At 37.3% G+C, this 25,519-nt stretch overlaps 1 protein-coding gene across 6 annotated transcripts in view; it reads right to left on the reverse strand.

Moving 5' to 3' along the window:
- The window catches only part of Atrx (alpha thalassemia/mental retardation syndrome X-linked), a 305,334-nt gene that overhangs the window by 195,176 nt on the left and 84,639 nt on the right, over positions 1-25,519 (reverse strand). For 3 of the 6 annotated variants that reach the window (XM_005412622.2, XM_013508825.1, XM_013508821.1), the window contains 5 exons: positions 13,581-13,636; positions 11,703-11,755; positions 10,569-10,693; positions 7,427-7,540; positions 3,045-3,154 (listed from right to left, as the gene is read on the reverse strand). In XM_005412622.2, the coding sequence (XP_005412679.1) occupies positions 3,045-3,154; positions 7,427-7,540; positions 10,569-10,693; positions 11,703-11,755; positions 13,581-13,636 (458 nt within the window). The remainder of the gene's footprint in view (positions 1-3,044; positions 3,155-7,426; positions 7,541-10,568; positions 10,694-11,702; positions 11,756-13,580; positions 13,637-25,519) is intronic. The other 3 variants (XM_013508822.1, XM_013508824.1, XM_013508823.1) reach the window with 3 other exon arrangements.

The raw sequence follows: 25,519 nt of genomic DNA on the forward strand, positions 1-25,519 counted from the left end.
ACCCAATTATTCCCCATCTTGGTATCTTCCAAAAGAATTAAAAGTATTATACCACAATGATATATGCATACCTATGTTTATAGTGGCAGTTTGTAATAGCGTAATATTGGAAATAGGTAAGTGTAGTGGCACATGCCTGTAATCCCAACACTTGAGAGGCTGAACTAGGAGGATTGCTGTGAGCTCAAGGCCAGCCTGGGCTACATAGTCATTGCAAAGCTAACCTGAACTACATAGCAAAAATGCATCTCAAAAAAAATCTTGGAAACAGCCCAAATGACCATCAAATGTTGAATGGATAAACAAGATATGGTTCCTTTATACAATGGAATACTACTCAGCCATAAAGAATGATAATCTTGAGACATTTCTAGGTAACTCCTCCATTAAATAAACTGGACACACATGGGTAAATACTGCATAGTTTCTCTCATGTGAAAAACTGAAAGTGTAAATCAGGACCAAAATGTGTAATAGATATTGTGAAATAGGAAGAAAATGTTCAAAATAGGAAGGGAAACTTGGGAATGGGGAAGGGGAGAGGAGGGATGGGAAAAGAAAAAAATGAGAAAAAAAGGAAAAAAACGTAAACAAAACTTTTGTAAATAGGGAAGGGAAGGGGTTGAAGGGAGGGTAAGGAAATGGTGGAAAGAAAAGAATCAAGTTATATCATACACAGATACAAATTTCCTATGATGAATGTGATCATTATATATACCTAACATGTACTGATATACTTAATTTTAAAAAGCATCACTATTCCTTATATAAAAGTATGCCTAAAAAGATTTTATTTATTAAAGCAAATTTCTGGTTTCATACAACTAGTTATGAAAGGTCTACACACAAATATATTAGAAGCCAGCATGCCTGTAATGGCAGCTACTCGGAGGCTGAGATAGGAACATCACAAATTCAAGGTTAGCCTGGGCAACTTAGTGAGACCCTGTCTCAAAAGAAAAAATAAAAAGGACTAAAGATATAGCTCAGTGGTAGAGTATCCTTGGGTTCAATCCCCAGTACCAAAAAGAATAAAGTAAGCCATATTGAAAAAATATATTAGATGTTGTTGCTGCTTAATGATTTTAATGGTCACCATATACATATAAGCAGATACCACGTGTAGAGACAACAAATGTACATTTAGTTCTCAAATCTCAAAATAGTTGTCATGCAAGGTAGGAAGTATTATGAGGTGGGAAGTAAAGGGTCATTCACATGTAAATAAATCTATCAAATAACTAGTAAGAGGCAAAGCTGTTGCTCAAATCTAAGTCAGACAGACTTCAAATTCCTTTCTAATGAGACTGCGAAGAGTCTATGCCCACAGATGGAAACTACTGATTATTGAAATGGGATAGTCTTAACAAAGTAGCTCTTGGAAAAAAAGCAATCATATGTATATATAAGAAAAGAGAAAGGAAGTGCAGGTTACAAACCCAGAGTACGAGATTTGGATGTCAAAATTTTAAACTAGCTGGGTATGGTGGTGGACACCTATAGTCCCAGCACTCAAGAGGCTGAGGCAGGGGGATCACCAAGAGTTGAAGGTCATCCTGAACTACATAGCCAGATCCTGTCTCAAAAAACCAAAGGAAAAAAATTGTTTTCACTTAGACACTACAAAACATTGCCAAGATAGGGCACTGGCTAAACTGAATTCAAGAAGGGAGGAAAACAAATTGCTAAAGCATAAAATAAAGTTTAGCACAACCAAGCAAGTCAAAATCTATGAAAAATTCAGAAGAAAAGATCTCAGGGTAGAATTTCAGAAAACAGTCTGAACCCTGCATTACAAAGGCAGCTTTTTTTTGTGTGTGAAACAAACTAACATAGGATTAATCTTAGCACTAATATGAGCAGGGGAGCCCATAACCTTGAAAATTTAAAATTATATTAAATTAATTCTTGGTAGGAAACTGAAAGACTAGGTAAAACTCAAAACGTACAATAGATGATAGGAAAGGGAAAGAAATTGCTCAAAGGAAAGAATGACTGGGATGAGGGAAAGAAGAAAAAAGAAAGAAGGCAGGCAAAACATAAATATATATACGAATAGCTGTGATGACTGTGTTGCTGTTGTCTGATGGTGTATTGAAATGAACAGTTAATGCTCACAATTTTTTATGTTCTGATCGACTTTGCATGCTTGTGTCTGGTGGTCTGAGCAACTGATTTGAAGGTACCCATACGCAATGGAATTATAATAGTGAACTACCATCTTATCTAGTGAAACTCTGTAATACCTCTAATGCTTTATTGCAGAATTATCTTTTTATTCTCTTTAATGGTTTGAGGAATCTTTCATTCTTATATCTGATAATCTGAGCAATATAGCTGAGGATAGCGATATGCAATGTAACAACCACTGTTGATTTGTATTAATTTGTCTCGAGACCCTGTATCACTTTGAATGTTCCTGCTTTGATTTGTTTATGTTCGTGATACTGGTATGCTGCTACTGTTCTATTTTTTTGTTTGTTTGCTTCTCATGTACTACTCTCTTTAAAATAAAAAAAAGTAAACATTTCGGGTACTAATTAAAAAATTGCACACAGACTATTAAAATTATAATCAACATATATAAAGCATTTTAAATTCCATTACATCATAATCCTGCTCCGCATGAGATTTACAAAAGTGGGGTACATAAGAGGGAAGGTTACAAAACACATGTATGCATGCTTATATATACTTCAGGCCTTGAAACATACCAGACTCTCCTTTAACTATTTTGTTACCTCTGCCTAGAACTTGCTAAGCCAGTCCCACTCCATTAGGCTAATTTTATTCACATTTCAGAAGCAACTTAGATCATCTCCACTACAAACCCATCCTGGGCAGGAAGTATAGCTCAGCAGCATGGCGACTGCCTGGCAAGCATGAGGTCCTGAGTTTGATACCCAGTTCAAAAAAAAAAAAAAAATCCCAAGCCAGATCCTAAGTACTATAAAGGCATTTTTCAAGGCCTTTTATACATCTGTCTTCCCCAGGACAATGTAAGGTCTTCGAGGGTAGAGAGACCTCATCAACAGATTACATACCTTACAAATAAGGACTTGCAGTGAGGGGTGTCTATAAATGGAATCTTTTTGAAAATGATTGACCTGTTGTCCACAAGCTGTGCAGCTCACAATTCCATGAAGCCCATCTTCTAGGAGAAAGGAGTGACCATTATGCACACATTTACACAAAGAGAAAAAAAGATTTTACCAGCATTTTACAACCTTTGTATTAGAAATGAAATACCTCATAATCCTTAAGAAAATGACATTATGGATATAAGTTAAAAAGGTTAATTTTAGTAACTTTCTAAAAAAAAAATGGAACAACCTTGGCAAATCCTGAGCTACAAATCCTGACTTCTTTCCTTCCACAGACATAAACCCCATTACTTACAACTTGACATACCACAAAGACACTCAATAAGTAAATTCTAAAAATAAATTTGAAGAGTTTTTTCATATAGTCATTACTTCATTAAAAAATTCAATAACAGGGGCTGGGGATTTAGCTCAGCGGCAAAGCGCTTGCCTGGCAAGCGCAAGGTCGTGAGTTCGGTTCCCGGTACCGGAGAAAAACCAAAAAAAGAAAAAAAAAAAAAATTCAATAACAGTTCTTATGGAATAGAAAAATGACAAAAGGAAATTCTTTTTCAATCTTATAATTAAGCTAGGCATGTCAAGAAGGTTTTTATTCTCTAGCTGGAATTGTCTGCACAAATCCTATCAATGTTACATGAAAACAATAATTTAATGACTACCAATCCGCTTCCTAAGAGTTACTTCAACATTATCCATAATCAACATTTACCTGGCTTCCTTCTAAGTCTATCCCACTATTTCTCCATGCCAACAATGTCTACTATTTGCAAACAAGACACTGTTAGGACATCTGTCTCAGCAACATATCAGAATCACTGAGGAAAAGGACAAACCTCCATTCTGTAATATCTACAGGAAAATGAGTTGAAGATAACCCAATCAAGAAAGAATGAGAAGAAATCTCCTCTGCCTAATTCTTGTCTTCAGTGCTGCTAAAGCAGAGCCTCACATTCTAAGATGAATACGAAAATCACCTGAAGAATCTCTTTAAAAACACAGACACACGCCTGTAGCCCAGCTACTGGGGAGACTGAGACAGGAGGACCACTTGAGCCCAGGAGTTTGAAGCCAGCTTGGGCAATACACTGAGACTCCATCTCAAAAAGGAAAAAACACAGACGGCCATTCCCACCTCTAAAATACTTAATCAAAATCTTTTGGTATTTTTTTGCTGTTTTTTTTTGGGTCGGGGGGGTAGATGATCCTACTGTGCAAACCAACACTTTGATCCAAATAAGATAACAGATTATGACTCAAAAGAGGCCAGTGAAAATGCCTGCATTCCCAAATTAAAAAGGCAACTAGAAAAAAACAAAAAAACAAAAACTAACAACCTCTGCTTCTATCCCTAAATAAAAAACCAATAACCACATATCTTACCTTTTAATTTTCTTTTTTTTGCAATTTGATGCTTTTTGTTAGTTTTAAGGTCCAGAGGACCATGGACCCAAATATTATTTTCAAGATCTTTATTTGTAGATGTTAAAGCATAAGGAGACCATCATACTTTTTGAGAAGAGAAAATCTAAAGACTGAGTTTATATACTGCTAATATTTTTTCTAAAATCACACTGTCCTACATTGGTATTTTAATCTACATTGGTATTTTGATTTTTATCTTTGATATTTTGGGTATTCAATTATTCTATTACTTCAGGAAAAAAAATACAGTGTACTGTTTAATTTCAAATAATGATTTCATTTGGATAAATTAATCAGATAAATGAAACCTATAATTATTTTCTATGTGCTTTTGTGTATCACTGAAGAAATTTTTACAACTAGGTAGTCCTCTGAAGAATTTCTCCCCAAATATGCAGAAAGAATTATATATGAGAATATTCACTGCAGTACTATTTAGAAAATGAAAAAAAATCAGAAATAATTTCATATTTTGAAAATAGTGGTTTAATTGTGCTATAACAGAATCCTACAGAGCAGTGAAAAGTAAACTACATGTACACTTACTGACATAGATAAATCTGAAAAACAATGTTGAATGAGAAATATTCTCAAAGGATATTTACAGCATACTATTTTTTAATATTCTTAAAATGAATAATAAATGCCTTTGAGTAAATACATAGATAGAAAACATAGAAAAACATGCATACACATGCACATGCATAAAACTTTAAGATAATCATTACCTGTGGGGTGGGAAGAAGGGAAAATGGATGAGAGTAGGACTGAACCAATATTTTATTTAAGTGAGATCTGAAGCAAATATGGTAAAATGTTGAAATGTTACTTTATTTTATGTACTTGTTTCTGTAAACGTATGTTTCAATTTTTATATTTAGTTATGAAATAAATATTCTAAAGATTACAACTGTGTAAATGGAAAAGATGCATTTTCATTTCTGAGCTCAATACATTTTAGTGGTTTTAAAGAGAGAACAAAATTAGTTTGTCATGTTGAAAAATTAGGTGTAACTCATTTTTTAACAAACTGGGGAAAGTATGTCAAAACAGGCTATGATATGTTAAAAAAAACATGGTTCCTAAAATGGTCACTTTAGCTATGTCATTGTGCTAAAATTTTTTTCCAAATCAACATAATATTATTTTATATATACAGTTCATATTGTTGACAATTTCCTAAATTGGCCATCAACTTTTGAACTAATTTTACTGAAAAGTTTATATTCTAACTATAGCAATTTAGCACCTCAAATCAGTAGTTTATTCACACATGTGCATGAAAGTAAATCTAAACTTTAGTTTTCTGTTTGATTTCTAACAGCTTACACTGTAGCAAATAAGACAAAAATAAACAAAAATGTCAGTACTATATGGTTATATACATACATTTTCCCTTAAGCATGATATAAACATTCTTACACAGAGCACTCAATAAAATGTTCCAGAAACATATCAGCTGAGACCAAATACCAGCAATATATCGAAGTGGCACTAGGAATGCCCAACAACAGTGGTTCTTCTTTGATTCTGCTTTCAGGACCTATCTATATTTCAGACACTGACTGCTCTAAAGTCTTTTCACAAAATTCACTATTTAGACATAGATTTTGATGCAATACAGCAATATACAAAACTGTCTATCTTCACTAAAGGACTCAAAATCAGAGGAAAGACCTATTACTGACCCTTACCATCACCTTCTACTTGCTGATTCTCTTAAGTTTCAACAATACGTAGTACCTTAACTTTGGTGTGCTGGGCCACTGTAGTGGCAGTTTCCCTACTGTGAACTATAGTCTCAAAAAGTCATCCTTATGCTCAAGAGGCTATACACTTCTTTGTGGGCAACAGACCAAACAACATTTCTTTCATTTTCACTGGCAACCTAACAAACTACTTCGCTGAAAAACTGATATTTGTAAGTAGAGATATATTTTACTAGTTCCATCAAAATAATCATAGCATTGAAATAAAATCTACACACAATTTCACCAATGTAAGACCTTCACTATAATTTCAGTTATATAACATTATCAATTATCAAATGGGCACATCATCACTATACTTCTATTTAGATATTCAGGGTCATGTTCTACCTTTTGGAGACTCATTCTTTTATAATTATAAATTCTAGCTCTGTTGATCTGCCCAAAAAGTATATACAGGCACTATGTAAAAATCACACCCGAACAAGTACAACACATACTCCACTCTAATAAATTCTAAATGAATTCTTATGCTAACTTTCTACAGATGATTGGCCAATCTGGCTGTGTACCTAAGGGAGGGCAGACACACAAAAGGAGAGGTGGTTCAGGCAGATGGAAGAGGGTTTATTGGCTCTATCTCCCTTTATTTTCTTTACTCATCTGCATTTCATCAATGGATCTGGAAATTTACTGTATATTAATAACTGGAGCACAGTCTAAACCTCATCTTATTCTAATTTGTTAAGAGTAGAGTCAAGGGATTCACATTTTTAATAAGTACCCCAGGTAAAACTTAATGCACATGTCTAACACTATATTTTTTTTTTTTATTCTGAGTATGTATGATGCTACCTGGCGGCCACAGGCAAAATTTTGCTTAAATCTGAAATTCCTTCTGGCAAGGGGAAACATATGGCATTCTGACATATAGGTACTACAGATCTAATATCTGGAAGGAAATGGTAAGTTTGAGATAAATAATAGCCACTGAAGGCAAAGGTGTTTTGATTAGTGGTGTTTAACCTTTTCTGCTTCAGAGCTCAAAGAGAAACAGAAGTTATTTTTAAGTAGTGCTTTTTGTAAACAATGGGCAGAAAAGTGGAGGTATTTTTAGTAAGCACATCAGATTTTGTAATATGGTCATAAACAGCAATTTAAACTCATGTTTCAATTTTCACTTGTATTTACCTCCGCGTTTTTTGAGATTTTCAGTTTTCATTTTACTTCTGCTTCTAAATTCAGGCCCTTTAAAATCATCTTTGTCTTCATTCAGCACTGGCTCTGGTTGTACAATCACTGTACCTAGAATGATTTCATTTAAAAAACCATTACACATATTAAATGTGCAAATGAAGTACAAGACTTCAGTTCAGATAAAGCCAACATTGGTTTGTTTCTTTTAAGCTTTAAATACTTGTATAAGGACCTCACAAGAGTAAATAAAACAGGGTCATAGTAAAAGGGCCAGGTATAAACAATCAGATTATTTGTTGGATATAGTTCATAAAAACAGGAGGGGGAGATATTATGAACTGATTAAAACAGAAATGTGTGAATCAAATAGAAAGCCTCAGCCCCATTCTCAATTTGATAGTGTCTATCATAAAAGCTGTTATGATTATGAACATTCAAAATAAGTTCCAGAAAGAGATTATAAAATAACTGGTCTAGAGAAGGGGTAAAAAAGACACTAAATCAGAAAAATCAGAAAAATCTTAAGGTCTTCTTTTGCACGGGGGAGGAAGTGGGGGAAAGGGACAATGAAGTTCATTCATTAGTGCTATACCTATTCTATAGAATTTGAGCAACAGTATACCAAAGCTTCACTGTTCTGCAAAGTCCTTAAAGAGTCTTATACTGAAGATTACTTGAAGACACTGAGCTAAACTGCTCTAACAAGGAATTACAGAGTGAGATCATTGGTTGGTACCTACTGAAATACTTTACAAAGAATGTCCTTTCTTAACTATGAATGTAGATTGAGGAGAAAGTTAATAATTTCAGTTTTCATTACATTCTCTTGATGACATTCTAAAAAAGGTCCAGGTCTAAATGTTTACTACATTGCTGGACTTAGTAACTCGCCATTTTTGGCAACAATTAAAGTAAAAGCAGATAGCTGCCAGGCAGCTCCACTGGCACATGGGCCTATGTTATTCAACAAGAAGATTACAGATGTGTAGCATCTAGTTGTTAAATAAATTCCTGTGTCTCTAAAGGGGGGGCAGGTATAAAAGACTGAGATTTTACAGACGATGGTAAATTTAAGTAATGCCCAACTTCCAAAAAATGGTATTTATAACAATCATCTCATGTATGTACTGTCGGAAAATCCCTAGGCATTTGAAAAGAGCTCAATACTTAAAATTAACCAAAATAATAATTGAGCTCTTCATTATGATTCTTCTCTAAGTGAAAGTAGCAGATGAAAAGAACAGCCACTAGTTGCAACAAGATGAAGACAGACCTGTATTGAAAGCTTTTCAATTTAAAGCTGAAAAAATTCCTTGAGCTCTGAATTTGTTTTTTCATCTCTTAAAGAAGAAACAATGAAGGACCTTACCATGTTGTTCTGAGGATTAAAGGAGTTAATTCTTTAAGAATTGGGTACTTCTGATACTCAATATAGTATTAGAACAGCCGCCAAGATTTAACCATATGAAACAGTATATTTTTGTTTTAGTATGAGAGAATTAAGTTTAGCTCAGTTTAGTATTATATACTCACTTTCTTCCACAGTACCATTAAAATTTTGAATTCCTAGTTATATCATGCGCCCTCCCAGTGACATACACTAAGAACATAAAAATCTAAAATGGGTCACTGACTTTGGGACTCAGACTCCATGTTCACTGTTTGTGCTCTTAGCCATCAAAACCACTACATAAAACTGTCAAAAGCAATCTGCAAAGCAAAGTACATGGTGGGTCCATCAATTCTCCATCTTTTTTATTCCTCTTTTCTTTTTTAAGACAGGGTTTTGCTGTGTAGTTCAGGCTGACCTTGAACTCACTGTGTAGCCCAGGCTGGCCTCGAACTTGTGGCAATCCTCTTGCCTCAGCCTCCCAGAGTGCTGGGATTACAGGCATGCGCCACCATGCTCGGCTTCATCAATTCTCCTTCTGTCTCATTTCTTCCCACCATTTCTTTTCCTTCTCTCATTTTTAACTAATTTATCTTTGTTAAACAAAGTCCAATCCCTTCAATTCACCATATTCTTAAATCATCCGTAACTTTTTAAATGTGTCACAAAAACATAAACAGGGAACCAGATTTAATAAACACTGTTGTAAAAGATCAAGCTGTAAGAATAAATTCAAAAAATCTGCTGAGACTAGAATATATCATTTAACAACCAAAAAAAAAAAAAACCCACTAAACTTTTGACTCTTTGAAATACCTTGAAATTACAAAGCCCTTCATCACTGTCTCATCAATCATACCACCATCAGATTTGAGTTATGAAGACTCCAAGAATGCTATTGCCTTTTGTCCTCAATTTACTTAATGAAATTTGAAAGTCAGACTATAATAATGGAGAGGTATATGATAAGGCTTTTTTGGTACCGAGAAGCAAACTCAGGACCTTGCACTTGCCAGGTAAGTGCTTGTGCAGCTGAGCTGTATCCCCAGCCTTGATAATGTTTTTAAAAGGACATCTTCAAGAAATACACATAACAAAAAAAAAGAAATAAACTAAATATATCTTTAATGGTGAAGATTGGCTTTTAGCCTTACAGAATTTAACAATGCAGTAAAATAGGGGATGGGGAAGCACTTGCCTAATATGCACGAGGGCCGTAGGTTTACTCCTCAGCACCACAAAAGAAAAAAACAAAGACTGCAGTAAGACTAAACTAAAATGTACATTTTTCTTATTTTTAGAAAAACATTATTTTGACATAAAACAAGTATACTAGCTAAATCAAAACCTTATATATTAAATTTTATACTTATTTTCACATTCAAGTGTAATTTAGAGACTACAGTGACTTCTATTTGAGATAAAGTTTTGCTACACGGTTCAGGGCTAGCCTTGAACTCACTTTGTAGTCCCAGCTGTAAAGTCTCTTTTTTAAAAAATACCTAATAGAAATAAATAATATTGGATTCTATTCTTTCCAAACTAAGTGAACACTCAAAATGTTTAGCCTATTGAGGCTAAACATGTATCATTATCATACTAACACATTTACAGACCATTATCAATAAAACGCCAATGTTGGTCCTTGGCACACAGCTTACAGTTTATCAAGTTCAGATTTTATAATAATGATATTTTAAAATACACGTCAACTTTAATTTACTATTAAAAATTAATATACATTACCTTTTGGTAAGCTTTGCATAGTAATATCATTTTCTGAGTTTTCATTAGAAGCATCTTCAGTTACAGTTTCATCCAAAAGTTTCTCATCATCTGATTCTATATACTTTGTTACAATTGAAGGTTTCCTAAAAGAGAATTAAGTCATTAAAATTATGACATTGCTGACCATTAAAAAAACACTCCAAGAATATAAGTCATGTATTTAGATCTAGCAGTGGCTCTCAAGCAGGGATGTGCAACAGACTCACTTAGGGAAATATATATCTCGTATCACTGAAGATTATAATACAGTAGGTCTGGGGTAGCATGTATACTCTCAAAAAGCTACAAAAGGGATCTTAAAAGGTATTCTTTTTTTAAAGAATCACTACCTTAGAGACTAAATCAATAATAACAAGAAAGCTGTGTTTATAAGAGACACTTTCACTGCTTAAAAACAAGTGTCAAAAAGATTAAGATGCAAACCTTGTAAGACTATAATCCACATCATATTGGGCATTAAGTATACTTGAAAATAGTTTCACTTCTTATGCATAATTTGAAATTTACAATAAAAATATTTTCTAACAGTCATGGATCTACATGTATCTTAAAAATATTCTGATCACTTACTTCTCATCCTAGGCAATTTCCCATAACCTTCAAAAACCCATGTTATCTGAGACAGTCAACATTTCTCCTTTTCTCCTTTTCAAAGACACATATTATCTAAAGAAATGAACTCCATATTGCAAGACCACAAAATATAAATCCTCTAAAATTTCCTTTATAATTCAAAGTTGGAATGAATTAATCATTACTGAAACTGGTGATACAAGGACATCTATTACACTACACTGTTCATTTCTATGCTTGTATAAATAGTTTACTTAGAACAACGGGTGCTTGAGCCGGGTGTGGTGGTACATGCCTTTAATCCCAGCACTCGGAAGGTGAGGCAAGGAGGATTGCTGTGAGTTCAAGGCCAACCTGGGGTACATAGTGAATCCAGGACAGCCTGAACTACATAGTGAGACCCTGCCTCAAAAAAAGAAAAAAAGTGCTTAACATTCAGAAAGTAGATGCTTTTAGTAAGAAAAAAAAGAAAACAATCAAAACAAAGATTAACTTTTTTATCCTTCAATATCAACCAACCTTTTTGATCGTGATACTCCTGATGACTTAGATTTTTCTGAAGAGCTAGTTCCCTAAATATGAGGAAAAAAATCACACAGATGAGTAAAACTCTCAAGCAACATCCTTACAATTAACCTTTTTCCTATAACAAGATCTCTGATACAGTAATATGCCTCAAATGTTTCCCTAAAAGGAACTTCAAAAGCTGCACACAGTTGGGCATGACTCCTTTTTTTGGTCTTTTTGAGACATGGTTTCACTATGCAGTTCAGCCTAGCCTGGAACTCACAGTGATCCTCCTGCCTTAACAACCGCCCCCCCAGTGCTGGGATTACAGGCATGCGCCACCATGTCCAGCAGGACATAACTCTTTTTTTTTTTTGTCTTTTTGAGACAGGGTCTCACTATGCAGTTCAGGCTGACCTTGAGCTCACTTTGTAGCCAGGCTGGCCTCGAACTTGCAACGATCCTCCTGCCTCAGCCTCCCAATGCTGGGATTACAGGCGTGCACTACCACGCCCACCTGACATGACTCTTAATACCAGCACTGTAGTACAGTTGAGGCAAGAGGATTAAAAGTTGAAGCAGAGCGATTCAAGATAAAAAATATTTTGAAAGGGCTGGGGATATAGCTCAGTGGGAAGATGCAGAGGTCAATCCCTATTACAGCAAAACAAAACAAAACAAAACCTGTGCAAAGCCTTGAGGTTCAATTCTAGCACCCCTTAAGAAAACTAATTCTCATGTTTACTGTAAGGTTTCCTTGACTTCAGATTAGTCCTTTTTCTTTTTATTCTTTTCTTTTTTTCTTGGTGCTAGAGACTGAACGTAATGCCTCCAGCATACGCTCTTCCACTGAGCTACACCCCCAGACCCAATTTCTGTTCTGTTTTCTTTTCTGTATTGCTACAGATCAAACCAAGGGACTCATGCATGCTAGGCAATTATTTTTTTACTGAGCTAAATCCCCAGACCTCTGTCTTTTTAAAATTGCAGTTTCATGCTTGGTGGATGGGAAGGGATGCACTGTTGTTATAGCATGACTCCTGCTACGTTCAACAAAGACAAAACAAAGGTGCAAAAGAAATCAGCTACCAGCACAGATAAGCAATTTTAAGGATCTAAAAATATGTCATCATTTTTCTCTATGCTAATATACAGCATAAAGTAACTTCTACAACTTGTCTTCAGACACTAAATTTACCCTCATTTTACCAGTATAATTAATATATTAAAATGGATTCCACTTTTTACACTATGTGGCAACAATTCCAAAACACCCGTGTTGGGTTACTATGGCCATGTTCCTTTGGCGGATGCAATACTGGGTATTAAACCCAGAGTCTTCACACTGACCTACATCCTCAGCCCCTTTACTTTCATTTTGAGAAAATAAAAAACTACGCAGGCTAGTCTCAGATTGGCGATCCTTCTACCTCAGCCTCCTAGAGTATTGGGATTAACAGGCGTGTGCCATCATGCCCAGCATTGGAAACCCTGAATATCAAGTTTTGAAAAATCTCGGAATGATGGAGCCATGCCTATGACATCTACCTTAAACATCAGTAGCACACCATAATGATGTTTAAATACCTATCTTCCAGCAAGCCTTTAGCTTTCTGACTTCAAGTAAACTGCTGAGGTAAACAATAGTAACAAAAATAATGAATGTCCTCTCAAACTGAACACCTAACAACATGAAGACAGCCTTGAACACAGCATGCATCAACTTGCAGCAATATTCTAGTTGGCTATTAGTAATTAATAAATGTATTTAAAATACTTCAGATTTGGGCTGGGTATGTAGCTTAGTGGTAGAGCACTTGCCTAGTACGTACAAGGACCAAGGTCCAATCCCCAGCATTAGAAAAAAAAAAAACTTCAAAGCATTCTTACTTCTTCTTTGCTGTTTTCCATCATATCAGAGTTATTTCCAGAACCGCTGATTTTATCTAAAAGAGAAAAAAAAATTATTTATCTCTTCAATGTATTATCAAATAGAACTCCAATACCTACAATTCCACATACCCATTTTCAAGCTATAAAATATGGCACGCTAATACTTATTAAGTGGCAATTACTCATTAAAATATCCAATATACTTAAAAGAATATTCTATGTACTCTTGTTTGACATACTAACCACTTCTCTTTTTTTTTTGAGACAGGGTTTTGCTATGCAGTTCAGGCTGGCCTTGAACTCACTGTGTAGCCCAGGTTAGCCTCGAACTCAAATTTGAAAGATCCTCCTGCCTCAGCCTCCCAGAGTACTGGGATTATAGGTGTATGCCATCACACGTGACTCCAACCTCTTCTTATAAAACAATAATTTTTTTAAAAAAGTATATTAGTATCAACACACTTTCTGTTGTAACTTCCTGAGATAATTCCCAATAAAAGAAAATTTAAGCTTCCAATATTCTAAAAATAAGACTACTAATAAATTGTATTTCATCTCATCATAAAACACTGGAAAACTAAGAGCAAACTAAACCTAAACCAAACAGAAAGAAGAAAATGAAAACTATAGTAGAAATTAATGAAAAAGAGAATAAAAATACAGGAGAAAAAAATCAATAAAATCAAAATGAAAATAATAACATGAACAAACCTTAGACGAAACTAAGAAAAAAATACAGAAGACTTACCTCATTCGAACCAGAAATAAAAAAAAAACAATGCCCAGCCTACCAAAATAAAGAAATACTATAAAGAACTGCATATCAAAAAGTTAGATAATTACAAGACAAACTTCTAACAACAAATTATTGAAATTGACTCAAGAAAATAATACACAATGAAAATAGACTTAATTAAAGAGATTAAAGTAGTAATCAAAAACACTACCCACAAAGAAAAGCAAAGGCCCAGATATGTTAAAGCACTGAACTATACCACTAAAGAGTATCAATTCTTCATGAACACTTCTAAGATACAAAAGGAGGTAACATTTCCCAACTCATTTTATATCATGATACCAAAATCAAACAAGATAGCACAAAAAGAGAACACTCCAGAACAGCAGTACTTATGAATATAGATGAAAAGTCCTCAAAAAATAAAACTATAGAACTTCAAAAGAAAACACAAGCCACAGAGTTGAAAACCTTTCCAAATTACATCACCAATAAAAGAGACAATTACTTAAAATGTACAAAGTCTTAAAACGCAACAATAACAACCTAATTTGAAAGGGATAAAAACCACCTAAAAAGACAATTCACGAAAGAAGTTTATATACAGACAAATTATCATATGGAAAGTTGCTCCAAAATATATTATTAGGGTACTACAAATTAAAACATCAATGAGATAGTTCTACATAACTATTAAAATGGTCAAAATCAGGGGCTGGGGACTTAGCTCAGCGGCAAAAGCACCTGCCTGGCAAGTGCAAGGTCATGAGTTCGGTTCCTGGTACCGGAGGAAAAAAAAAAAATGGTCAAAATCCAAAACTCTGACAACACCAAATGCTGCTGAGGATGTAAAGCAACAGGAAGCCTCATTTATCAGTAGTGAAAATACAAAATATTACAGCCACCTTTAAAAGAGAGTTTAGCAATTTTTTTTCTTTGTCTCTTGATTTTTTCCAAACAGGGTCTCACTATATAGCCCAGGCTGGCCTTGAACTTGTGATCCTCCTGCATCCTCCTTCAGAGTGCTGGGATTACGTATATGCATGTACAACCATGCCTTTCTTAGAAACTAAACACATTCTTAAACCAGGAGGCTGAGGCAGGAGGATTGCCATGAGCTCGAGGCCAGCCTTGGCTACATAGTGAGTTCAATGCTAGCCTAAACTACACAGCAAGACCCTGTCTCAAAAAAAAAAGAAAAAAAAAATACAAACACATTCTTATCCTATGATCCAGCAAACAAGCTCCTTGGTACTTAACAGAAAGAACGGCAAACACATGTCCACACATAATCATTCACGCAGACATTAACATCTTCATTTTACATAAACATTTTATTTCTGTAAACATCTTTATAAACAGCTTTAGTCTAATTACCAAACTTCGGAGCAGCTAAGTGTCCTTCAGAAGGTGAATGAATAACTAAACTGTGGTACATTCAGGCACTGGAATATTTCAAAGCTAGACATAAATGGACTATCAAGCCATAAAAACCTGGATGAAAATTAAATGTGCATTATTTCCAAGTAAAAGAAGCCAATCTCGAAAGGATGCATACTCATGATTCCAATTTCATGACATTTGGAAAAAGGAAAAACTATGGAGACAGTAAAAAGGTAAGTGCTTGTGAGCACATGGAGGGGAGAAAGGGCTAAATAGAGCAAAAAGGATCTTCAAGGTAGCAAAACTATCAATTATGATACCACGGAGACGGATTCAGTTATGATACATTTGTCAAAAATCCCTCAAAGAGTCAGGCATGGTGGTGAATACCTGTAATCCCAACACCGAGGAGACTGAAAAGGATCGCCGAAAGTTTGAAGCCAGCCTGGGCTACATAGCAAGTTTAAGAAAACCAAAATATATGTGTGTATATCTATCTATATATCTACCTATTTATATTATTTTTTTCATATCCCTAAAAGCGCTGGACACAGTGACAATCACCTGCAGTAGCACCTATTGAGAAGATGATGGAGGACAGTTTGAGCCCACAAAGTTCAAGACCAGCCTGCGTAATACACCATATTAAAAAGCAACATAAAACAAAACCTAGAATATATAACACCAAGACATGTCTACTTTTTAATAAATTAAGAAATCAGGAACTTCATCTAAAATCTATTTTTAAAAAACCCACAGATGACATTATACTTACTGTTGAAAGACTTGTAACACATTCCCCTTAAAGACAAGGACATTTGCTCGTGCCACAGTACTCAACTTTGCACTAGATTCTAAATACAGAGCAAGCACACAGGAAAAAGAAATGAAAAGCATTCACACTGAAAATGTAGATGTAATAGTTATTACTACCCTACTGAGTAATAAGGTATTACTACCCTATTGAGACATGACATTATCTTGTATGTATAAGAGAACCTAAGAAAACCTCCAAAAATCTGATTTGAATTAATAAAGGAGTTTGGGGAGGTTGAAGGATATAAGAGCAATACCAAATATTCAATTCTAAGCCTATATACTTGCTACATTGCCAGAGATGATTCGGATTTGTGCAGATACTGGCCCCTCATATGTACAGGGGGCTGCCCTGGCAGCAGGTATTACTCAGGTTATTCATCCACAGGCGGGGGGAAGGAGAAAAAACAAGGCTTTTTTTTTTCATTGGGGTAATAAGGGACATTTTGCCTGTAATTTGCTCTGCTACACCTATAAGGGCAGCAGAGCCATTATCTGTCCCTTCAACTAAACCTGGCAGTCCTTGTACTAAGTGTCAACCAGGGTATCACTGGAATAATCAGTGTGGATTTAGAACTGCTGGAAAAAGTCGGCCCTTCCTGAGAAACACCCATTGGAACTTGCTCCATCCCCATTAAATAATGGGGCCCATCCAGATGGCGGCAGTGGGGGACAAGGTGCTGGGCACACTCAGGTAGCTGGCATGTGCACCCTACTCCTATCCCTTTTCCTACCCACTGGATGCCAATGTCTGGTGGCTCTGTGGTGGGGGACACCCTCCTGCCTTGTTCTCCTCTGCCACACTCCTGTCATACTTGAGCCCAGGCTTTGAGCTGTGCCCCAGAAGGCCCAGCTGCTGTGATGTGGGGGTGCAGGTGAACCCGCAGTGTGATGCTTCAGGTCAGTGTGCACTCGCGTGGCAGATGCCGCTGTGCAAGGGCCGGCCCCCGCACACTTGCCGTGCTCCCACTGCCTTACCAGCTGCCTGGAGGAGGCCCCGGCAAGCATGCAGGGCCCTGTGGCACCGGAGGAGGACAAGGGGGCAGCAAGGAAGACATCCCCACCGCCAAGCGCTGCGCAGGAGCAGCAGGAGGTTCAAATTAGTGAGGCAGCCCCACAGCCCATACTGCAGAGGCCAAAGTGGGCCCTGGCAGCAGGGGGGGCTACGGACAGTAGAAATGTGACCACCACTGTGCAGGAGAGGTTGCCACAAGGTGCAGAGCCAGGCAAAAATATGGCTATTATCACTGCAAAGACTGCAACATTCGCTGGGAAGTGCGTATGTGTGGTGTGTTCAGGGCACAAACAAGGTTTACTTCAAACAGTTTTGCAGAACCTATCAGAAATCTTACAACCCTTACCGAGTGGAGGATATCACCTGTTGAAGTTGTAAAAGAACTAGATGTTCCTGCTCAGTAAGACTGCGCCGTGTGGGCCCCAAACCCTCCCATCGTCAAGACCTGTGTGAGAAATGCAGGGGCAGGCGCCTGTCCTGTGCCAGCGCTTGTACTTGCAATCCAGACAGAAACAAAATATCCAGTGGCCAGAGCAACAGTGACAGCCAACATGCACAGTGGCTGGACACCACCACAGAGCCACTTGTGGGAGTAGCGCAGGCAGTGGAGCCCATTCCCAAGATAAAGCAGGACTATTGACACCCTGCCACCAACCTGCCCAGCCCCAAGGCGATAAAATAAAAGCTGCAGCCAGTTACTGCTAGAGCCTAAAGTATAAGCCCAGCTCTCCCCAAGGCCATGACTGGGGGCTGCTGCCTCCTCAGCAACCATGCCCTCCCGCCTCACTGGTCCGGGCTGCTACCATTCCCCTGCCCACAGCGCCCTTCCCCCAGCTGCTCTGGTCCAAGGGCTGCAGGACACACTGGGGTGCCAGATAGAACAGGGAACAAAGAGGCCAAGGCCCAGGGCAGAGATGGAGGAGGCCTCTCAGGGAGTAGCTGGCAAAAGATTAAAGCTAGATGGGCCTGGAGAGGGAGGCAAGGACGGGGATGAGGAGCTGTGGGGACACGCAGGGGACTTCAGTCAAAAAGCAAGGGGGGAGATGGCTGCGGACGCTGGCAAGGCAGCACAAGACGGGGGCACGAACAGCTCGACAGCCAGGGGACCTGCCGGTGGTGGCTAGCCAGTGCCCAGGCCCCAGGGAGGAAGGACAGGGTCACCCAACACCAGCCCAGCCATGCCAGGGCCATACTTGCTGGTGAAGCGCCTTGTGGCACTGCATGCAGCAAGCATGGCGATAGGGCCAGGGGGTGAGTGGCCAGCGACCAAGGCCCAAGTAACCCAGAAGCTGGTAGGACCTGGCAGCAGCAACAGGGAGCAGGGAGCGAGGGCTGAGCCCTTTGTGACCTTTGTGGCAAGCGTCTCCGAGGCACAAAGGATGCTCACAGTCACCCTGCTGCTGGACATAGAAGGCCTGTTCCCTGAGCTGTATGGCTTCCTGCAGGCCTTTGTGCCCCAGGCGCTATGCCAGACAATAAAGCAACAAGAGCTACTGTTTAGATTGACACTTGCCAAGGAGTGTCCATGTGTGAGTGGTTTATTCTCCTAACATAATGGCTCCAGCCAGTAGCAAAGTGGGAGAAGATTCCCTTTTGCATCAACCTGATCCTGCAGTTAGAGGTCATCTTATGGACAGATGCACATTTTATGTTTTGGAATTTTAGAAGTAATTAATTTAGCTAGCCAAACTCAAGTTGAATGACCTTTTTCAAGTACAACCCAAGAGTCTTTGTGCGTCTACTCCTAGACATCGCACTGATCCTTTTAGGAGGGATCCAGAAAATGTCCTGATAATGGACTCCTTTGGATGTGGATGGAAGTAACAATTACAACAGAGGTTATTAGTTTGCAACAGTATTCAGAAATCACGGAAAGCAGCCACACTGTCCTGATGCTCGCTGACGATATGGCCTGCAATCCGAGAAATTGCAAACCAGCTACCGTGTTTAGTCACAAGTACATGGGACACAATGCATATGGAGATGACATCAAAGAGGATTATAGAAGCTATGAGGTAACCAAGAAAGAATTTTATACAAAAGAAAATATATATATTCAATATAGATTAAGGATTATATTACATCCAAATTTTTGACTAAGAGATCTCTGTTAATTGATGAACAAAATCTGATTAGTCTATTTACAATTATAAATTTCTAAAAATTTTAAGAGTTACTATAATTCAATTTGATCTAGAATATATTTGAGTGCACTCTGATTTTGTAAGATGTTTGTGTGTTTTGTGTACTTGTTATGTGCTTGTCATTTTGTGAACAGCTGTTTCCCTCTATTTTGAGCTCAACCATTTTTCTTTTATCATTTGTCTGTAATACAATTGGGATAACAGACTTAAAAGCATGCTTTCTCCTGAGTTACCAGCCGGTTTAAAAAACTGGCTTTCTTGCAGCTGATCAAAAAATTAAGATACTTAACTACAATTCTTTAGGAAGAAACTATTGGGCAGGACACCAGCTGGTGAATAGAGGAGTGACCAAACCTTTATTCATTAATAAGGAGCCCCCAGTGATCTCCAGAATCTCTTGGGAGATAGCCCCAATAATTTGATCATGGTTAGAAGTGTTCCAGAAAAAAGAAACAATAAGGTGTTCTCATGAAAGATGTTCTTAGTACAAAACTAAAGTAAGAAATGGGGGCTGGGAATTTAGCTCAGTGGCACAGCGCCTGCCTGGCAAGTGCACTGTCGTGAGTTCGATTCCTGGTACCAGAAGAAAAACAAAAAACAAAAAACAAAAAAAATTTAAAAAATAAAGAAACAAAGCTTTTCATATGTGTATGGTAATTATTGCTAATTTCATAGTGTATAGATACATATTCATGATTCCAGATGTACAGGTCTTCAAAACGTAAAGCAAGGATTGCTTATGATAAGACTTTTGTTCAGATTCAGACCATCGCCTTTAAAAACTTATGTATATCTCATTAAAGAATAACCGATTAGGTAAAAGCTTATGTATTAAAGATGATTGGTTGAAAGGGATATGTCAAAATGAAAATTTAGGTATTTACAAAATGTCAAAAACAAAAAACAAAATTGTACAGGGCTGGGGATATAGCTCAGCGGCACAAGCACCTGCCTGGTAAGCTCAAGGTCCTGAGTTCTATTCCTGGTACCAAAAACAAAAACAAAAAAAAAAGTCATGATTGTCATGCAGCAATGTTACGTATGGATTTGGTTTCTAATTTCAATGTACAAACATGTAACTATTATCTGTTAACATTCTATAAGGATTTAAATGATAGGATATCCATGGTTGTTAAGAAAATAACAGTTACATTTTATGTTCTAAGGTGTTTGATATTCAGATAGATAGTAATGTTAAGCTTACAACCTCTATTACAGTGCAATCTCATTAAGCTTCTCCTCCAGATACTTAATAACTGAGTCTTGGAGACCAAAAAAATTAGAAAGATAATGGGCTAAGAGGAGCGTCAGCATTTTGGCCCTACCCCTCTGAGGTCAGAGTAAACCCAGAGCAGAAGACAGCTCTATTACTGCATCCTATAACTCAGTTGAGTCCCTGATTTTCTGATCAGAGAGATCATGGGACCACAGAGGAAAGTGATTTGAAGATGTACAGTGTGCCTAAGGTGAGTCACTTGGAGAGGTGAGGTCTCTCAAGCTTTCACAGAAAGAAACTTGGTCCAGCAATGGCCATGACTCATCCAGATGGCTGACACTGACAGTGGATCTAGAGGTGCTGTGCATGGTTCCAAAGCAACCCTGAGGAGACTTAACTGATGTTGATGGACAGGAAAAAAAGATTAATATGGGTCTTGCCTTAATTTGGTCTTAAACATCCAGCAGAAACGTATAACCACAAGATGTATAAATAAGCATTCTCATAGTAAGACATTAGCTATAAAGGGTTCAAATCACCAACGACTTTGGAGATTTTGCCAACTACACTGGCAACTGACTACTGTAACGGATGTTGAACTGTATTCTCTAAGCATAGCCTTTCCAGCTAATTGCCCATCATTTATAAAGCAGAGAAGAGAGAGATGTTGGGAGCCGCTAAGGCTTGGAAAGTAATTACATGTGCAGGACGAAGCCAACCCAAGAACACGGGAGCTCCTCGAAGCACGTAAAGAAGCCATTGTAGCTTGTTAACTGATTGCTGGACAGCAAGGCGAAAATTAACCAACCTCTTAGTGTCAATAAACGTTCTACTGTTCTTGGGTCGTTCTCCTTCTTGGCTGAGAGACAGGACCTCCACCTGATCTCAGCTTTCTGTCTCTTGTCTGCTTTTTCCTCATTCTTGCCACCGTTCCTTCCCAGGGTACAGCAAGAGCCCAACAGATCCTTACACAAAACTTATTTTCCAAATTCTATAAAAAGTGTAGAAAGAAATTAGGGATTGTTATAGTTTATGTCTGTGTGTCCCCCCAAAGCCTCATGCGGCCATGGGTCAGGCTATTAGAGTTTAATTATGGGTGTGAGAGCTACACCCGCCCTGGGATGGATAGTTTGCATATGTAAGGGAGAGGAAAAGAGTGCTTGAGGCCATTCCTCCCCCATTCCGCCCGGGTGTATGCTGGTTGCTTAGCTGTGTTCTGCCACCATGAGCTGTAGCCCTCTGCCTTGTGCCACTCTGCCTTGTAACCTGCCAAGTATGGACTGAAACCTCCACAAACTGTAAGCGAAATAAACCTTTCCTTCCTTAATTTTGGGCGTCAGGTATTTTGTCCCAGCAACAAGAGAAAAGTAACCAAGACAGGGATCTAACACCAGCACACCATACCAAAACTTACAGGGCAAAATGAAACTAGTCATAAGGTCCAAGTTTATTGCTGTGAAGGCCCACATCACAAAAAGAGCAAGCCCAAATAACCAAACAATGTACCTCAAGGTCCTAGGAAAACAATAATAATCCAAACCCAAAGCTAGCACAAGAAAGGAAATTACAAAGATCAGAGTAGAATTAATAAAACTGAGATTTAAAAAAATCAATAAAAAAATCTAAAAATTGGTTCTTGGAAACAAAATAGAGAAATCCTTAGCAAATCTAACCAATAAAGGAGAAAAGATCCAAATAAATGCAATTATAAATGAAAAAGGTGACATCACAATGAACCCTGCTGAAATGGAAAAGATTATAGACAAATCTGTATGCACATAAACTGGAGAATTCAGAAGACACATGTGAGTTATCAAAACTGAACCCAGAAGATTTAAAAACTGTGAATATCCAATAACAAGCAATGAAATTAAAGTAGAAATTTAAAAAAAGAAAGCCTAAAACAAAGAAAAGCCAAGGTCCAGGTGGACTGACTTCTGAATTCTATAAAAACTTCAGGGAAGATCTAACAATATCAATACTCTTCAAGTTCTTTAATGAAACTGGAAGAGAAGGATTACTCCCAAAGTCATTCCTGGAAGCTAGCATTACCTCCTAAAATCAGAGTGAGATCCAACCACAAAAAGGGAACTACAGACCAACCTCTTTAATGAATATAGATACAAAAATCTTCCACAAGATACTGGCAAACAGAATGCAACAAATCATCAAAATGTTCATACACCCTGACCAAGTAAGCTTCATCAGAGGGATGCAAGAATGGTTCAACATGTACAAATCAAGAAATACACAAATAAGAGCAAGAACAAAAATCACACAATCACCTCAATAGACGGGGGGAAAAAAGGCCTTTATTCTAGCATCCTATAATGATAAACAACACTGAAGAAAATAGGAGTAGAAGGACTTACCTCAATCTAGTAAAAGCCATTTTTGACTAACCTATTGCAAACATCATTTTTAATGGGGAAGAACTGAAAGATTTCCCTGTAAAATCAGGAACAAGACAAGGAATACACCAGATATTACTCAAAACATTAGCAAAAGTAATTAGGCAAGACAAAGAATTAAAAGAGATATATGTATAGGAAAGAAGACAAATTATCATTATTTCCAAATGATATGATCCTCTACACAAAAAATTCAAAACACTCCACCAAAAGATTCTTAGAATAACCAAATTAAGTAATGAGGCAATATATAAATTCAACACACAAAAATCAATACTATTCCTTTACACTAATAAGGAACCCACTGAGAAAAAAATTATGGAAACAATACCATCCACAATAGCACCAAGAATAATTAAATACTTAGGAATTAACCTAACTAAGGAAATGAAAGACCTCCCTTCAACAAAAACTAGAGTACTTTCAAAAAGGCAATGTAAGAGGACACCAGAAAATGGAAAGATATCCTCTACTCCTGGTTAGGCAGAACCAATATAGTCAAAATGGCCATACTTCCAAACCTGATATACAAATTCAACACAATCCCAATCAAAACACCAGCAGTATTCCTCATGTAACTAGAGAAAACAATACTAAAATTCATATGGAACCAGAAGAGACCCAGAATAGTAAAAACAATCCCGTGTAACAGGAGCAAAGGCAGAGGCATCACAATTCCAAACTTTAACTTTTAGTACAAAACAGTGATTGAAATTGATTTTTTACAGTGATTAAAAAAATAGCACGGTCCTAGCACAAAAACAGACATGAGAATCAATGGAAAAGAATACAGAATGCAGACCCAACCCCTAGCACATTCAGTGGTTTGATTTTCGAATAAAGGGACCAAAACCACACTGGAGGCTGGGCATGGTGGTGCATACCTATAATCCCAGCACTCGGGAGGCTGAGGCAGAAGGATCCTGATGAGTTCGAGGCCAGTCTGGGCTACATAGTGAGTTCAAGCCCAGCCGGAATTGCATAGCGAAACCTTGTCTCAAAAAACAAAAACAAAACAAAACATACACTGGAAAAAAGATAGCCTCTCTAATGAATGCTGCTGGAAAAACAGGTTATCCACACATAGAAGACCAAATCTAGACCTGTATCTCTCACCATGTACTAAAACAAACTCAAAATGGATTAAAGAACCAAATGTTAAAACAGAAACACTTAATCTGGTGGAATATAAAATAAGTACAATTCTTTTAGTCATAGGTGTAGGCAAAGACTTTCTGAACAGAATTCCGGTTGCACATGAAATAATATCAAGAATCAATGAATTGGGATCATATCAAATGAAAAAGCTTCTGCATAGCAACAGGAACAAGCAACTGGGTGAAAAGAACATCTACAGAATGGGAAAAAAATTTTGCCAGCAATTCCTCAGAAAATGGACTAATATCTAGAATATATAAAGAACTCAAAAAACTTAGATGCCCCCAAAATAAAAACCCAATTAAAAAATGGGCAAGCAAAATAAAGACACTTCACAGAAGGGGTCATTGAATACATAGATAAATGCTCAACTCATCACTGGCCATCAGAGAAATGAAATTAAAACAACACAGATTCCATCTTACCCCAGAAAGAATGGCCATGATTAAGAAATCAAATAATAACGAATGCTGGCAACACTAAGGGTTGGGGGTAGAGGGTTTCTACTTCTTGTTCGGACAGTAAATTATACAACCACTATGGAAACTTTTCGAAAATTAAAACTAGAAGTTCCATTTGACCCAGTTATTCCCCTTCCAGGTATCTTTCTAAAAGAGTTAAAGACATCTTATTACAGTGATGCATGTATGCTCATGTTTATAGCAACACAATTCATTATACCTAAATCTTGAAAGCAGCCTATATGCCCATCAATAAATTAATGGATTCAGAAAGTGTGGTAGCTAGGTGTGGTGTTGCATGCCTATAATTCTCACCACTCAGGAGGCTGAGGCAGGAGGATTGCCCTGAGTTTGAAGCCAGCCTGGGCTACATAGTGAGTTCAAAGCCAGCCTGTACTACAAAGTAAGACCCTCTCAAAAGAAAGAAAGAAAGAAAGAAGGAAGGAAGGAAGGAAGGAAGGAAGGAAGGAAAGAAAGAAAGAAAGAAAGAAAGAAAGAAAGAAAGAAAGAAAGAAAGAAAGAAAGAAAGAGAGGGAGATGTAGTATTTACACACAATGGAGTACTACTCTGCTATAAAGAAAAACAAGTCATTTGT

Source organism: Chinchilla lanigera, unplaced genomic scaffold (genome assembly GCF_000276665.1).
Source record: "Chinchilla lanigera isolate Chin_1 unplaced genomic scaffold, ChiLan1.0 scaffold00156, whole genome shotgun sequence".
Lineage (NCBI taxonomy): Eukaryota > Metazoa > Chordata > Mammalia > Rodentia > Chinchillidae > Chinchilla > Chinchilla lanigera.